The sequence below is a fragment of the Mustela putorius genome, unplaced genomic scaffold (assembly GCF_011764305.1).
Source record: "Mustela putorius furo isolate JIRA1106 unplaced genomic scaffold, ASM1176430v1.1 tig00003913_pilon_pilon_pilon, whole genome shotgun sequence".
Lineage (NCBI taxonomy): Eukaryota > Metazoa > Chordata > Mammalia > Carnivora > Mustelidae > Mustela > Mustela putorius.
This window is the reverse complement of record NW_025422060.1, coordinates 10,722,858-10,739,890: the sequence shown is the minus strand read 5'-3', so window position 1 is coordinate 10,739,890 and position 17,033 is coordinate 10,722,858. Positions and strand designations below refer to the sequence as shown.

Here is a 17,033-nt window from a genome sequence, read left to right as displayed (position 1 = left end):
TGCAATTATATGACGCTACTAGGGAAGTTCCTGGCTTGTAGCACAATCAGTAAGGGCTAGTGAAATAATGATGATTTATGATAAAAAAGAAGGTCTGTTATTTTTTAATTTATTTTTTATTTTTTTATAAACATATAATGTATTATTAGCCCCAGGGGTACAGGTCTGTGAATCGCCAGGTTTACACATGAGGGTCTCTTATTAGTTCATATTATTACTGGTTCATATTAACATGAGTTTTTAATTACGGATTTTATTTTTACAGCATAGTGGTCAAGAGTACAGGTCCTGGAGTCAGTTTGTAGGAATTTCAATTCCAACTCTACAATTCATTTACTGTGCACCTGAAGGAAGGCACTTGAACACCCTAATCCTCAAATTACTGCTCGATAGTAAAATGTCAGGAATCGCAATACCTACCTGTGGGGTGGTTGTCATGATTATGTAAGACAAGGCATTTAAGGCTTAGCACAGTACATGGGAGAGTAAGTCATATAATTACCTAGCTCTTATTTTTACTTCCTTATTTATAATATCGTTGGATGTTTCCCATTTTAAAACTTTCCCAAAGTATTAAAAATGTGTCCTCAAGAAAACAGTAAGAGCAGGTTCAAAACTTTAGAAAATAAAGGTGGAAAAAACAATCCCTGCGCTTATAACCTTAACATAACCATAGAATGTTATCCTGGTATATTTTCTTACCATACACCCTCACTCCTGTAATTTTTCCATTGATAAACTTTTAAAACACTAGGTAAAACACATTGCACATACAACTGTGTAACCTGTTTCTTTATGGGTCATCATTACATTAGAAGCATTTTCCATATATCTGCATAGGCTTTGCAGGCATAATTTCAATGATCACCTAAATGTGCATGAAACATAAGCATTAGAGCTTTCCAAATCAAGCATCGCTTGTATATTTAGGTTGCTTTTAATTTAGCACATAGGAAGGCAGCCAGAGAAGAGTCTGTACAGGGCTAAATGAAGGGAAGGAAAAAAACATATAGGGACTTGAATTGTCTGGGTCCCGCAGTCTTGGCTGCATGACTTCCTCTCAACAATCCAGGTGGAAGCAGAGAAAAGGCCAGTAATCTCGGGTGGGGATTTGCAGGGATGACTTAAAAAAGATTTTTACACTGTGTAGGAAGTCCCTCCCTGTCATAAACTTAGTGTCTTCTGATTTTTTTTTCTTCTAGTATTCTCTGGGCCTCCGATTTGCTGTTCCACGTCTTGAGAAAACAAACATGAGCATTAACTTCGATCTCCAAATCAGAAGGTTAGATCTTTAAGTGCCTAAATGATGGTTAGCATTCAAGAGATCCACAGTGAAATGAATGACCACTCTTTAAGCTCCTTAACCTTAAAAGTTCTCCTGAAATTAGAACCCAGACTTCCGCAGATCATTTTCTCCTCTGTTTCTGCTATTTCGGTTTTGTTATCTATTTATTTTTTATTTATTCATTCATTATTATTATTTTTTTAAGGAAAGAGATTCATCTATAAACCAAGTCATTTCAGTAAAATTTTGTCCTGGGTACCCTCCCACCCCCATTTACCTCCATTTTTCCTCAGTCTGATTTGCTTTCCTTCTCCCACCCTTACCAGCACCCCTTCTACATACCTACCATGCTCTCACCTGGGGATCAGCTAATCCTTAAGGATAAAATTTTTGCAAAAAGCATAGGTTATACATTTGCAGTCTTAAATCTAACTCTTCAAGAGTTAATGAGTCTCTGATAGTTTCCTTGTGAGAAGGTATAATCATATATTCATTCAGAGCCTTCCTTCCAGGCCTTCTCTGGTAACTCCAAGTCAAAGCATGTAAATAGCTACATCTTCTCTCTAAGACTGACCTTTTTCAGATATTCAAGAGCAACTGCTTTTTCACTGTCTATTCTGTTTGCTCCTTCATGGCTGAAAATAATATTTAATGAGGATAAGACTTGTAGGGAGCAGTGTACGTGAAAGCCCACTATGGACTTCAACCCATAGCCAGGAATGGGATCAATTTAATGACTCCAGGCCAGTATTAAAAGAAAAGGAGATTGAATGAAATATAATATATCAAAGTCCTGTTCATGAAATAATCCAATTAGATAAATGGAAATATGTATAGTAAGACACCCTGTGAAATGTATATATTTCTTTCATGGTTTGCAATTTTAAGTGTTTGAACAACATTGATATAAACAGCATATGCTCAGCATGGTGAACCCTTATTCTAACTAGAACACAACTCTGAAGTCAGCCTCTACAATTGGGTTCTCAAATACTAGTGTGAAGTGTGGCTCAATCTCACCTCCTGCCCTCTAAGAAGTGATTGGAGAGTGTTGACTTTGTGTAAAGGATTACTTTTTAATAGCTACTTTGATTGAAGGTTTAGAGTTTTTAAAAAGTATATAAACTCTCTAAGAATATAGCAGATTCTTCAAATCTACAACCTAGGTGGTACAGTTAGTTAAGTAACTGACTCGGTTTTGGCTCAGTTCATGATCTCAGGGTCCTGAGATAGCTCTGCATTGGGCTCCATGCTGAGCATGGAGTCATCTTGTGATTCTCTCTCCTTCTCCCTTTGCCCCTCCCATTCATGCTCTCTCTCTCAAATAAATAAATCTTCTTAAAATTTTTTTAAAAATCTACAACCAATACTACAAACCAAATCCCCTAAATTTTATGATAGATTTCTAAGAAGGAAGGTTTTCTAACTTACCTTTGGTCTTTTCTGACCTTAACTGGGTATTTTTTTAAATTAACTTAATATTGTCTGCTTGAGATTTTAAAAAATTCTACCCATATTAGTGATATATGATAGTGATTAGTAATACAGAAGAATTAATTCTGTAATAGCATTTTACAAAAGTTTATTAAATCACTTCTGTGTATCACTATAAGTGTATATTTTCCAAAAGTTTCAGGTAGTCCTAAATATTTTCATTTGGAAAATATCTGTACATTTCAGGAAAAAAAAGAAAAAAAAGTAACGGCACTTCATAGTGAGGACCACCATCACTACAGGCAGGAGCCTGAAGTTTCTTTTCCTCGCCATCACTGTCTGTTACATTGGTCCTGCAATGGCATGAAGATAATCTATCATGAAATATAAGGCCCTTATTTAGGAAGAAAATGTGGTGCAAAGATGCAAAACAAATTCCTTGACACATCCTTCTTACTTTTGATTACACTTACAGGTAGTAGAATGAACACAACTAGTAATTCACTCAAGGAGCAAAGGACACCAAATGATGTTCTAAATATCTTCCCCAAATTCATCCTGGAGATCATCATTCAAATAGTGAATTCAGCAATGAAGTGCTAAATTTTATGGAAAATAGAAATGGCCACATTTTAACATCCCCCTGCATCTAAAAGAATGGGACATGATTATATTCCATCCTTACATGCTATAGAAACTCATGACTATTTTAACATTATCGTGAAAAATAAATGCAGAAATGAAGAACCAGAGAGGCGATAGGCATATATAAAGTATCAAATTCCCAAAACAGACATTTCAGAGGTAAAAATATTTGAGGATACCTAACACAGAGGTGAGCGTTTATCTACATGCTTTGTTGGCCGACTCCAAAGACATAAATAAGGATTTAATGGATAATTTGCTTTCAATTTAAATGTGTTAAAACCAAAAATAAATTAAACCAAATGCTCTGAAGTCTAAGTTCTCAAGTTTTTTTATCACATTGACCACTGTTACCCATATTTAATACGCTTTTCCACAAACAGAACCCAAAAGAGAAACAGGGCTTTATATATTAATAAACGTAAAATAGTTTGTTACCAAATGTTTGCATTAAATGGTCTCTTCATGCTGTGACTGTGTGTGACATGTAAACACTCCCCTCCCTGAGTGCAGTGGGTCTCAGATCGCAGTTCCCACATACAAATAGGTCTTTGTGATGTCATTGACATTGCTTCCTTGGCAGTGGTGAAATGAACATCGTATTGTATTTGCTGACATTCCAAAGGCCACAGAAAGCACAGAAGGAATGTTAGAAAATAGGAAACAGTAAGGAAAAAGAAAATAGCATCAGAACAATAAGTAAAAAACATGTTTATCCCTGGTACACGACATAGGGTGTAGCCGTGGAGAGGAAATCCATCATTCCTGCTTAGAGCTAGCACCGACAGCATAAATAGCTCAGCGTCGAGGGTGGTGATGGATTGCTTGTTTGAACGCAGCAGTGGTATTAGCAAGGGAGGTTTCCTTCCAGGAAGAGGTCAAGGAAGCATCTAAGTTGTATATCAAGCCCAGTGCCTTTCTTACCAGGAGATGTTGCTGATTCCCCCGGTTGACTGCAGCACCAAGTGTCACGACAAGGCTGTGTGACAGGATGATTATGATTAGCCAACCAGATCTAGTCTCCATGTCTGCCGTTGCTCTCATTAACCTCTGCCAGCTTCGGATGAGACTTCTGTCTGGAGACAATTTCAGTGCCTCACACCTATTTACATTTTCAGGGTGTTGTGTGTAGAGACAGTTGTGTCCTTTCAACCACATGGAAACAAAATGCAATGGCATTATGGGACAGCTTAAATGAAACTTTTTTCCCTTGATTTTTATATCTGCTGCTGCAAAGCAGTGAGAACTAGAAAACTGAACCAAGTCTGGATAACGTGTGGAACGATGAGACTTAAATTTCTAAACTAGAGTTTCCCGCCATGCATTTGGAACTAACTACACAATGTGCGAGAAGGAGAATTACTTAATGACTTCTTGCTGTTAGCAAGACAGTAAAATAAATAAATAAATAAAAATTTAAAAACCTCTTTAGTTGACTGATTTTCCCCAGATAGGATAATAATAAAGTGGCCTGGAAACTGGGGTTCAAACTTTGGTGAACAAGTCTCCCTAGGCTCATCACAAGGTTAGCCGTGATGCCCCATGACAGGAAATGAGCCTGACATTGGCCTGTTTATCTTTTATGTGTGTTTGTGGTTTAAGTGCCCTTATCAGTATATACAATCTGACAAGACTTTTCAAAAGCATTGTGGGAATGATCCTGTCTCCTCCTCTGAAAGCCGACTCTTATCATCTCCCCTCCTGCCCCCACATTTGGAAAGCTTCAAAAGCTAGTCAGAACATACCCCATTACCACCACTGAAACGTGAAAGCTTATCCATTGAAACTGCGTGAAAAGTCAATGATGAAAAGAGGAGGCTCTCTCTTCTTAATGAGATCTGGAAATAAACATGACCCGTCCATAGTGGTGTGGCCACAGCTGTTTGCTGAAGGCTGCACTATCTTTGGGATATGAGGGTGACTCTAGGGAAAGCACATGGGGTTCTAAAGGCAAATGGCATCTGCATTCAAAGCTCAGCTATTGGTCCAGCCTCTTGTGAGACCAAGTTTCATTTTCTTGACAACACTGGATGCTTAACAAGCATTTTTTAAAGATTAAATTTCATATGTAGGTGTACCTGGGTGGTTTGATCAGTTAAGCTTCTGACTCTTGGTTCCGGCTCAGGTTGTGACCTCAGGGTCATGAGATGGAGCCCTGCCTCACACTCTGCACTCAGCATGGAATCAACTTGAGTTTCTCTCTCCCTCTCCCTTTGCCCCTCAACCCTCCCATGCTCTCTTTCTGTAAAATAAATAAATCTTTAAAAAAAAATTAAGTTTCATAGTAATTATATTTGTTTGAGAGAAAAAAAAACAAGACTTAAAATTAATTTTGTCACTGTTCAAAGAAACATTATTAAAGGCGCACCTTTTATTTTGAGATTCTTGATGCACTAGACAATATCTCTGTCATCTCCTAATTGTCTTGGCATGAGCTGCCAAAATTCCTGGGGTCTTACTTCTTCCTGCCATTGGCTATGCTTCTAATTCCCTCCCGCCCCCCACCTTAGCCAGTGAACGTGCAGTGAATGTACACTTATTTTAATATTACTTCAGAAATAAACCATAAGGAAGATAAATTTGCTGCCAAAACAATCTATGGTATGGTGCATTCCAGAATCAAACACAAACGCTTTTTGCATTCTGTGCTGCTCTTGGATTATTCGTGCTAGTTCTCTTCTTTATTAGCTTGGAGAATCAGGAGTTGACTGTGCCTTCCTTTCCCATTTAATGGGCGATGAACGTGATGCACAGAGAAGTTAAGGAATGTGTGCAAGGTAGAAACTGGAAAATGAGCTCAGCTCACTGCTTTTTGGTTTAGCCACTGCAACAAAAAACGTTAGTTTTTCTAGATGTCTGTTGTGTTTTCAGATAAGATGTCTCCTTGTGGAAAGTTATTACATTACTCTTACTCATAGAGAATCTTAGCATTTCCATTTTCAAGTGGTTATGATTTTATAGAATGGATACGCCATTGTTTTCTGAATGATTGTATTAGTAATGTTTGTTCTTTTGGTCTACAGAATGTTTTTTATGATCGCATATTAAAATATGTTTGAAAAAAATCTATTTAAATCATATTGTCGCTGTGTTTTAGTTCCAATAAGGACAACCCGGACAGCAATTTTGTGAGCCTGCAAATCAACATCACTGCTGTAGCTCAAGTAGAAATAAGAGGGTAAGTAAGAATCAAGATATTGTAGTAAGTATACTGTAACAGGTTTAATTATGAAAAAACACTAGTAAAAACTATATGGAATTTTCCTAATGCATTAGCAATCACAATTCACTTTGGTTAAAATTTCACTCTTTTCTACCTATCATTAGACTTTCATTGAAAACTATAGTAAACCCTATCTGGTAATTAACTCAAAGGATATCAAAACGAGAGATCACTTTATTCCCCAAACTGACAGTTCAATAATCAGACTAGGAAGTCAGATAAATTTGACAAACTTGTGATTGCATGAAAGTCTCACTTATCCAGTAATTATTTCGGCATAATGAAAATTCAGCCTCACCATACCACATCTTGAGTTGAACAAATGCCTAATTCTTAGAATGTGAAGGTTGATGGGATCTACATTTTATGTATTTTTCTTTCTGGCCTATTCTTTGAAGAAGGTACCAATATGCAGTCAGTTGAGAGACAGGAGGACAATGGTCAAGGAAAAGGCTTAGAATGACTACCATCTTGGGAAATCCATGCCTGGAGGAAGAAAAAAAAATTAGAAATGTACAGTATATAGTTATCTTAGGCAAGTATGGACTCCATTGATTTTATTGTAATTCTTATTTCTTCAGGACAAGGACTTGGCTAAAAACAGCAATTGGTATTCTGGGCTGAATTGTCATTGGGCTTCAGCAACCCTAGTTCCCTTTCTTCCCACTCTTCTATAATGGCAACTAGAACCACCGTAGTCAGAGCCACCATCTCCATGTATTCTCTCACTGCTGCCCCCTGCTGCTCTCAATGGGGGAAGCCCTTCCTGAAGTCCTGGGACCAGTGAGGCTCCACCTAGTGGATTAGAGAAGAAGAATAATACCTAGCTCGTATTTATCCTTCTATGTGCTACCCCAGCCCATTAGCACATCTTAATATGTACCAGTATCCTCACTGCACAGGTGAGGAAATTTTGACACAACGGGCTGAAGGCTACAAGCTAGGAAGTGGGGAGCTAGAATGCAAGTCAGGCAGCTTGTCTCCAGGTGCATCTTTATAAATTATTATGCTATGTAGCTTATAAGAGAATTCTTTGAACCTTATTTACACAAAATCTTGTTTTGTTTATGCTTCTGTGAATTTTTTTTCACTCAAATAAACATTTTTGGCATTCACCCACTTTAGGGCATTTGCCTATAGTCTATTCATTCTAATTGCAGAAATTTCATATGGTAAAGCTACACCATACTTATCCATTGTACTGGAATTGTCTTTTTCCTTTTTTACAAAATTCCTTGTACATATCTTCTGGTACACATGTGGAAGAATGTCAGAAGGGTACCTGCTTAGAGGCAGAATTTCAGGTTCAGACAGTGTAAACTTTTTAACTTTATTAAATAGTGCCAAACTATATTACAAAGTAATTATACCTACTTCTTGTTCCACAAGACACAGAGGAAAGTTTTCACTGTTACACATTATTAACCAACTCACAAAATGGTTAAATTTTTCATTTTGAGCCAATCTGATGGATGAGAAATATTATCTGGGACGCCTGGGTGGCTTAGTTGGTTGGGCCACTGCCTTCGGCTTGGGTCATGATCCCTGGTCCTGGGATTGAGTCCCGCTTCGGGCTCGTTGCTCGGCAGGGAGCCTGCTTCTCTCACTGCCTCTGCCTGCCTCTCTGCCTACTTGTGTGTACTCTCCTCTCTCTGGCAAATAAGTAAAATCTTTTTAAAAAAAGAGAAATTCTATCCAACTGAAGGTTCAATTTGCTGTTCCCTGATTTCTAAACAAGACTGAGTAAGTTTTTCATGTGTTTTTTGTCTCTCTCCCAAATTGGGTAATTTCTACTAATTTCTTAGGACATATTTCTATGAAGAGACTTAATTTTTTCATATTAATTCATAGGAAGGAACTCTTCCCTATTTTAGAGTTGAGACACTAATCCTTTAACAAGTACACATGTTTCAAGTACCTTTTCATGGTCTGTGGGGTTTGGTGTGTGTGTGTGTCTTAAGTCAGTTTTATTGAAGAATAAATTATACATAGTAAAATTCTTTCTTTAGACTTTGGATTTGAAGGACTAAGACACCACAGTGATGTTCAATGTAAATCAGTTCTGTCACCCCACATAGCTTCTCATGCACATTTGTAGGTAACCCAGTCTCCTTCCCCAGGCTCTGTCAACTTTGATCTATCTTCTGTCACTATATTCTCAGAAAAATCATATAAATACACCCATACAGAATGTAGGCTTTTGAGTCTGGCTTCTTTCACTTGCATTTGAATACATTTGAAAAAACACCCATGTTCTTCCGTGTATCAGTGGTCTGTTTCTTTTTATTGCTGAGCAGTATTCCACTCTACGGAAGGCTCCCAAATCATTCATCCATTCACAGGTTGGTGAACCCTTGGGCTGTTTCCAGTTTGGGGCTCTTAATAATAAGCCTGCTATCAGCATTCACATAAGGTCTTTGTTGGGATATTTATTTTCACAAATGGAGTTGAGTTGTGTGGCTAGGGTATGTTTAACTTTATAAGAAATCGCCAAACACTGTTTCAAAGTGGCTGTGCCATTTCCATTTTGCATTCTCACCAGCAGAGTGTAAGTTCAGATGTGCCGTGCACTTGCCCACCTGGGCTTCAGGTTGGTTTTTGTTAGTTTTTAGCCATTTAATTAACATTTTCTTTTTTTTTTAGATTTATTTATTTGAGAGAGAGAAAGAGACAGCCACTAAGGGAGAGGGAAGAGCAGATTCCCTGCTAACCAGGGGGCCCGCCAATGAGGCTCCAACCCAGAACCCTAGGATCATGAGTTAAGCCGAAGGCAGATGCTTTATGATAGAGCCTTCCAGGAGCCCCTGGCTTATTATTTTCTAAATAGTGATGTTCAAAAAGCAAAGGTTTTTAATTTGTATGAAATCCAACTTTAAGTATTTTATAGTTTGTCCTCTCTCTCTTCCTAAAGTAAATAAATAATTTTTTAAAAAATAAACAAACAAATAAATAAATATTTTATAGTTTGTACTCTTTTTGCCCCTTGTAGGAAAAGGTCTTCACTTTGCCTAGAGTCACAAGATTTTTTTCCTACAAGTTTTGCAGTTTTACATTTTGGTCTGTGATTATGTTAATATCTGTATCTGGTGTGAGGTAATAATACCCAAGGTTCACTGTTGCATAAGAATATCCAGTTGCTGCTATGCTATTGGCTGAAAGATCATCCTTTCTCCACTGACTTACTTGACACCTCTAGCCATCTGTGAGGCTCTGCTTCAAGACCTTCCATTCTGTTCCATTGATCTGCATGTACAGTAAGTCTTGAAAGGCAAGCAGTATGCTGAGATCTTGGTAAACTTGCTTACAAATTCTAGTAGCTTTATTGTTTTTTGATTTCCTAAATTTTCTATAGCATTGCCATGGCATCTATGAATAAAAAGTTTGATTTTTTTCCCCGACTAATCCAATCTGTACATGCAAAAGTTTAGCCAAATACAGAGTTAGAGGGAATAGTACCCACAAGAGATTACCCTTACTTCTGATACCAATTGCAGATTTGTGTGCTTCCCAAAACTGCCCCCAGCTTTGATAATTCATGTAGAAGGACTGACAGAGCTCCCTGAAATCTATTATACCCATCAGTATAATAAAAATTAAAATTATCCAAGGGAAGAATTGCATAGTCAGAGCCTGAGGCAGAACCAAGCACAAGACTTCTGTTCTTATCCACCATGGAGCCGGGTCATGTTTCTTTCCTTTTATGGATGTGTAACAGGATGCATGGAGTATCCCCAGCTGAGGGAACTCCCCAAGGCTCAGTGTTCACAGTTTTTATTAAGGATCCTCTACATAGACATGATCAGTTGAATAACTGACTTAATTGATCTGTCTCCAGGTTGTCTAATATGATGTGATGAGGCTCCCACCCTGACTCACACTGTTGGTCTTTCTGATGTGGGCAACCCCCACAATAACTTGTATGGTTAGAATATTCAGTGTGACCCCAAACCCCCAGAAAAACAAAGATACATCTTTCAGGCATAAAATTTCTAGATCTTAGACTTCACCTCCTAGAATCTGAGGGCAAAGGCTACACACACCACTTTTGGGGAAAAGTTGAGTTGTTTACTACATGGTTAAGCTTTTTCTTTCTTTTTTCTTTATTTTCTTTTTCGTGTGTGTGTGTGTGTTGTGGGGGGTTTTTTGTTTGTTTGTTTGTTTTTAGATTTATTTATTTATTTGTTTGACAGACAGAGATCACAAGTAGGCAGAGAGGCAGGCAGAGAGAGACAAGGAAGCAGGCTCCCAACTGAGCAGAGAGCCCAATGAGGGGCTTGATCCCAGGACTGTGGGAGCTGAAGGCAGAAGCTTTAACCTACTAAGCCCCCCCCAGGCGCCCCTCTTTTCTTTTTCTTCTCTTACTGCACAGATGGGGACTGTCAGGGCAAGAGGGAGTAGACTTGGTGCAAGAAGACATTTTTGCCTTGCATTTATTTATTTTTTTAAATTTTTTTTATTAACATATATTGGTTACTTGCCCCAGGGGTCCAGGTCTGTGAATCATCAGGCTTACACATTTCCCAGCACTCACCATACATAGCACATGCCCTTCCCAATGTTTTGTCTTGTATTTAGATCCTATCTTGGTCTTATGGAGGAAACATTCTGTTTGTCTTTCAAAGAATTTATCTGCTTCATCCCAGTTGTTAAATGTATGGCATAAAGTTGCTCATGATAGTCTCTCATTTTCCTTTTAATGTATGTGGGACCTCATCATTCCCTGCACTGCAATTTGTATCTTTTACTCCCTTCTATGTTTCCCTTGATTACTCTGGCTAGAGTTCAGTGAACTTTTCACAGAACCAGTTTTTTTATTTCATTGACTTTTCTTTTTTTCTCTTTCTCTATCTTTTTAAGATTTACTTATTTATTTATTTGGGGAGAGAGAGAGAGACAAAAAAAAAAGAGCACAGGGTGGGGGTAGGGGCAGAGGGAGAGAGAGAATTTCCAGCAGATTCCCTACTGAGCACGGTGCCATCCTGGGGCTTGATCTCATTACCTGAGTTGAAATCAAGAGCCACCCTCAGGGTACCTGGGTGGCTCAGTCAGATAGGTGACTGCCTTCAGCTCAGGTCATGATCCCAGGGTCCTGGGATCAAGTCTGGCATCAGGCTCCCTGCTCAGCGAAGAGCCTGCTTCTCCCTCTCCCTCTGCCTGCTGTTCTGCCTACCTGTGCTCTTTCTCTTAAATAAATAAATAACTTTCTTTAAAAAAAAAAAAAAAAAGAAGAGTCAAACACTCACTGACTGACCCACTCAGGTGCCTCTTTTTTCTCTCTTTTTATTTGCTTTGTTTTCTGTTCCATTAGCTCCTTCTTTATGTTATTATTATCTCCTTCCTTCTGTTCACTTTGTGTTGGATTTTCCTTGTTTCTCCTTCCTCTAGGTAGAAGTAGATCATTGATTGGAGACCTCTCTTCTTTTCTTACATAAGCATTTAGTGCTATAAATTTCCCTCTAATTGATTGAGCACATACCAAAATGTTGATATGCTGGGTTTCAGTCACAATGTTTTCTAATTTCCTTTGTGATTTCTTCTTTAACTCATGACTCATGAGAAGTGACCTGTTTGATTTGTAGATCTTTGCAGCTAATCCAGATGTTTCATTTTTGTGCATTTCTTTTTTAATTCCCTCCTCTTTCACATTGAGAAAAACACTAAAGGAAATCTGAGAAGAAATAAGCATTTTTTTTGCTATCTTATTTTTATATCTTTTAACATTTACAACTAGTGTATATGAATTTTTGTCTCCTTCTTTAAGCTTTGTTAACCTTTGTTTTGCTAACCAAAAATAAACTGAAACTGTCTTTTAATCCCAAAGCAAATTTTAAATTGGGAACTGTTTTTATTCCATAAGACATAACTCAGTCCAAGGCAGCAGAGAGTGTAATGTAGCTGTATTTATTCTTATATATCCATTTTATAAGATAAATATTTATAAATATATTTCTGCCATCATTTATGTCATCAGTATTTCTCTGTTAAAAAGGAAGGAAGTTATCTATTCATTTTACCAATAATCAAAACAGGTAATTAAAATTGGGTTTCTTGTATAGGTGTAATTTTTTAAATTGCTGGATTAATGTCTGACATTTAACCACAGTTTATTCTGTAACACAGGGTTAGAGTTCTTTTTAGCCATTTTGCAACGTAAAACTCTTTATTCCAGATACTCAGCAAAAATATTGGTTTCAATGTTTAATTCTTCAAGGAACAAACAGCTACTGTGTTGAAAATCTTCCATGTTCAGTCTTCAGAAAAATCTCACTTTATTTGCCAGTTGTGTTTATTCCAATGTATTTTATCATGCACTGTCTCTAGCAGCTCTTTTTCAGTTCAGTGTTGTTTTTATCATTTTAAAAATAAACTCAAATACATTTATTTCTTCAATGGGAAAGAAAATACTGAGAATTAGTCCACTTCTCTCAAAGCCAGATGGTGTCAACACTGTCTTTCAGTAGATTCACATGTCATTTGCTGGTACAAAGGATTAATTTAGCATTAAGTCTGCAAGAGAATTTGGCCACAAGAGGCAGCACCACATGCATTGAGCTCACGAAGGGTAATAAACCTGTGTCCTTTGTCATATAATCAGGATTGAGTGGGTTTGATCACGGGACACTACAATCATAAACAATGGTGGTCTGTATAGACACTGGCTAGAATGGGTAGAGTCAACATTGTTGCACACAATAAATAGTAGTCTGCTATTTGGGGCTTTCAATGTTTGAAAACATGATTATGAATGAATAATTCAGACTGTACTAACACAGCATCAGATGTGAACTTCCGATAGCACACAGACTTAACTTATCAAAAACCTAATTCCTTGCTTCCCTAATCCTTTCCTAACGTCTGGTGTCACCACTCGTACCCCAATATTCTTATCCCTGAGGGGGTCTCAGGTGGAATAATGTTCTATCCTCCATCTTAGCATGTGAGCACTATTCAGTAAGAGCTGTGAGGGCTGTTTATCCTTGGCTAATAGTTGATTATATTCTTCCTTCCTTCCTTCTTAAAAAAAAAATGGTAATTTTGAAAAGAGTGGACAGTGTTTCATTTATTCATTTGGAATCTTCAGAGAGCCATTTTTTGTCATGATTTCCCCAGATCTGAAAAAGTCTTAGACAGTAGATAACTGAATTTGGGGAGCCATAGCTTTTGAATGGTTTTGCCATGATTTGTCATGGCCTATCATAGATTATCTTTTCCGTACAGATTTCTATTAGATTTTGTTACAGAAATGGGGCAGGAAGTTTCTTTAAGTTGGCTTTACTAAAATCACTGCGGCTTCATGGCCCCTGTGGTGCATTATACCATTGGCTTCTGAACAATGCAGATGTTAGGGTGCCAACCCCCTGCACATGTAACTTTGACTCCCTGAAAACTTAACTACTAGTAGCTTACTATTGACAGTAAGCCTTCCAGATAACATAAGCAGTTCACTAACACATATTTTGCATATGTGTTATATACTGTATTCTTATAATAAAGTAAACTAAAGAAAATGTTATGAAGAAAATCATAAGGAAGAGAAAAAATCATTTACCATACTGTACCTTATATGAAAACTCACATAGAAATTTAAAAATCCACATAAATGAACCAGCATGGTCCAAACCCATGTTTTTCAAGAGTCATCTGTACATTGGAAATAGAAAAGTCCTGAGTACACCTGAGTAAGCTGAAGTCTTCACCTGCAACTAACCCCTACTTTTCTGAACATCAGTTTTCCTTTCATGTATAAAATGAGGGATTGTGAACACACTGTCTCCATAGTCCTGTCAAGTTCTAAATATTTATAATTCTGTGGTACTTGAACATTTATGACCAGTCCCCCAGGACAGATGACTATAAGAACAAAACTTTCCAGAGAAAATGTGCTCAGCTTCTGCTCTGTATGTGTTCTTTATGCAAATAAGTAAATAAATAAGGATTTTCCTTAGAGCCTCACAGTGGATATGGAGCCTGGAGTCAACTTTCTGTTGCCAAGCTAAGAGCAAAGTAAAGTTCTGGGTGGTTAGGTCATGAAGACTCCACAGAGACGGAAGCCCAAACTCTCTGAGCTTTGCTCAAATAAAAGTGTAACCATCTGTATTCTGTACTCTTCTCCTCACCAAGTCCCCAGTGTTTAATCTGAACATGATTTAATCAAATCAAGTGGGAAAGGGCAGCATGACATAACAACAAACCGACGAAGGGTAGGGAATGTTGAAGTACCAGCTCAGCAAGCCTGTGCCCTGCACTTGTAATTTAATAGTTGCCCATTAGAGATGAAAGCGAAGGGTTTTATAATTTAGTAGCATTTCTGTGGGTTGTCAGTTTAAAAATTATACTTCTTCCACCCAGCCCTAGAAGACAATGCAGCCAAAGTGACTTTAGCAAAGAGCATTTGAGATGTCTTCCAATCAGTTGTAGTATACAACCCAGAGTTTATCGTAATTCTCCAGATGAGGAAATAAGGACACGCAGAAATTATTTACTTGTCCTTGGGTCAGTCGTTAGTCCAATAAATTTTGCTTTCTGCTTTAGAAAGAGATTACTGGAGAGGGGGTGTGGAATAAAGATAGCATTTGAAGTTGCTAGGGGCTGCATTAATTACTGATGCCCTTAAAAGGGCACTTAAAACTTCCAATTGCCAAAAGAGGGATTTTCTGTTGAAGTTACTTTTAGCTGGAGGTCTAGGAAATCTTTCAAAGATCCTTCACCTAAAAATTGCTAGAAAAGCATTGTTCTTTTGAGAAGTATTCTTTTTAAGATAATATAAAATTAACAATTTAGTTTGGAACCAGCTTTTAATGTAGAATAATGCCTTGTACTGCATTGCATTCAGCCAGTGCTCATGTTCTAGGTGTAAACTGCAGGCAAAGATATCTCTGTGTCAAGTTAATATCCTACTTACATGATTACATCATTTGTCTCTCCATCTCTCACCCTAGAGTTATCTAGAGGACAACTCTAGAACTTGATCAAGCTTTATTTTGGCTCTAGACCTGGCTTTGGGGGAGGTATGGCTGCATTAATGAAAAGCCAAAGAAATCTAAGAAGTAGGAATATACAAGTGGCTTTTCTATTTTCAAGTATCTAATTCAAAACTACATTTCTTCACAAGTCAGCATTTAACACAACACAGAATTCTAGATTTCTAGATTTTTATCCACCAAAAAAGTCCCATTTCTTGATATGGCTTGAAGTAGGGATTATATACCCTGTGTGTACACACACACACACACACTTACACAGGACCTATAGATAGATGTATGCATTTATATGTCCATATGTTAAATTATCTATCTCAACTCAGGGACGCTCTCTGTCCCAAGAGAGCTCCCTAGTGCTCAAGAGAGGAGAAAGGACAAAAGAGTCTATCTCTGAGCTAGAGACCAGGAATTAAAAGCATCCCTGTAGATTTTTCAGATCCTTTACTATTCCTTTAGTTATTTTGCTGAACATCACTTTCAATACCTTTTTCCATATAGGCAATATCTGCTCAAGTATATTGCATATATATATATATATGTATATATATATATATATATATATATATATATATATAAAACTCATTGCGGTTAGTGTACTGTACACTACGCAGCATTTTTCACCTGTGTCATCACCAGCAATTAATAAAACATTCCATGTTTCAGAGTATCCCACCCTCCGCAGATTGTTCTGCCCATTCATAACTGGGAACCAGAAGAGGAGCCCCGCAAAGAGGAAGGAGTTGGACCACTGGTGGAACATATTTATGAGGTAGGTTTTACCTATCTTAAAGTTGTGTTAGGAATTTAGTCTTACGCTCTTTACCAATTAACTTTTCATAGCACTTTAAGACACCGACCTGAGATCTGAGCTTTATATACCTTGGATTTGTGCAGTGCGGGGAGGGGGTACAGTATGAGTCACTTGCTTTTTAGTGAGAGCCATTATAGAACGAGAATATTTTATCTTGTTACTGTTCTCTTTCAGATGTTCCTTACATCTCCTTTTTTTAACGTTTGGACAGCCTAAGCATAAAAATGACTAGCTCTCTGGACGTTATTTTGCTTCTTCCTACATTTTTAAATATCCTTAAAATCTACCCACCTCTTTAAACTGAAGGTCACCAACCGGAAGGTACCAGAGAGAGAAAATTTTATGAATTATTTGCTATTGTATCAAACACACACATATCACACACACATGAATAACTTATTATGAGATTTGAAATAGTCAGTTGATTAGTAAAATATTTTCCAGAAGCAAACCAGCAGCTTATGAAAAAGCCATCTTCTGTTTGAGATCCCTTCTTATTTACTGCTCTCTATCCCCTTCCTGCATAACTCATTCCACTGACCTAGTAATCCTGACTGTGACTTTCATCTTAAGCTACAAGGGACGTGAATAGCATTCTCTACAGTTAACAATGAAGTCATTTTAAAACTGATGAGCTGTGTACATATGTGAGAA

At 37.5% G+C, this 17,033-nt stretch overlaps 1 protein-coding gene across 1 annotated transcript in view; it reads left to right on the top strand.

The window, feature by feature from the left end:
• ITGA8 (integrin subunit alpha 8) overlaps positions 1-17,033 on the top strand; it is a 177,616-nt gene that overhangs the window by 118,952 nt on the left and 41,631 nt on the right. The window contains exons 22-24 of the mRNA XM_004757564.3: positions 1,203-1,282; positions 6,462-6,542; positions 16,232-16,337. Of these exons, the coding sequence (XP_004757621.1) occupies positions 1,203-1,282; positions 6,462-6,542; positions 16,232-16,337 (267 nt within the window). The remainder of the gene's footprint in view (positions 1-1,202; positions 1,283-6,461; positions 6,543-16,231; positions 16,338-17,033) is intronic.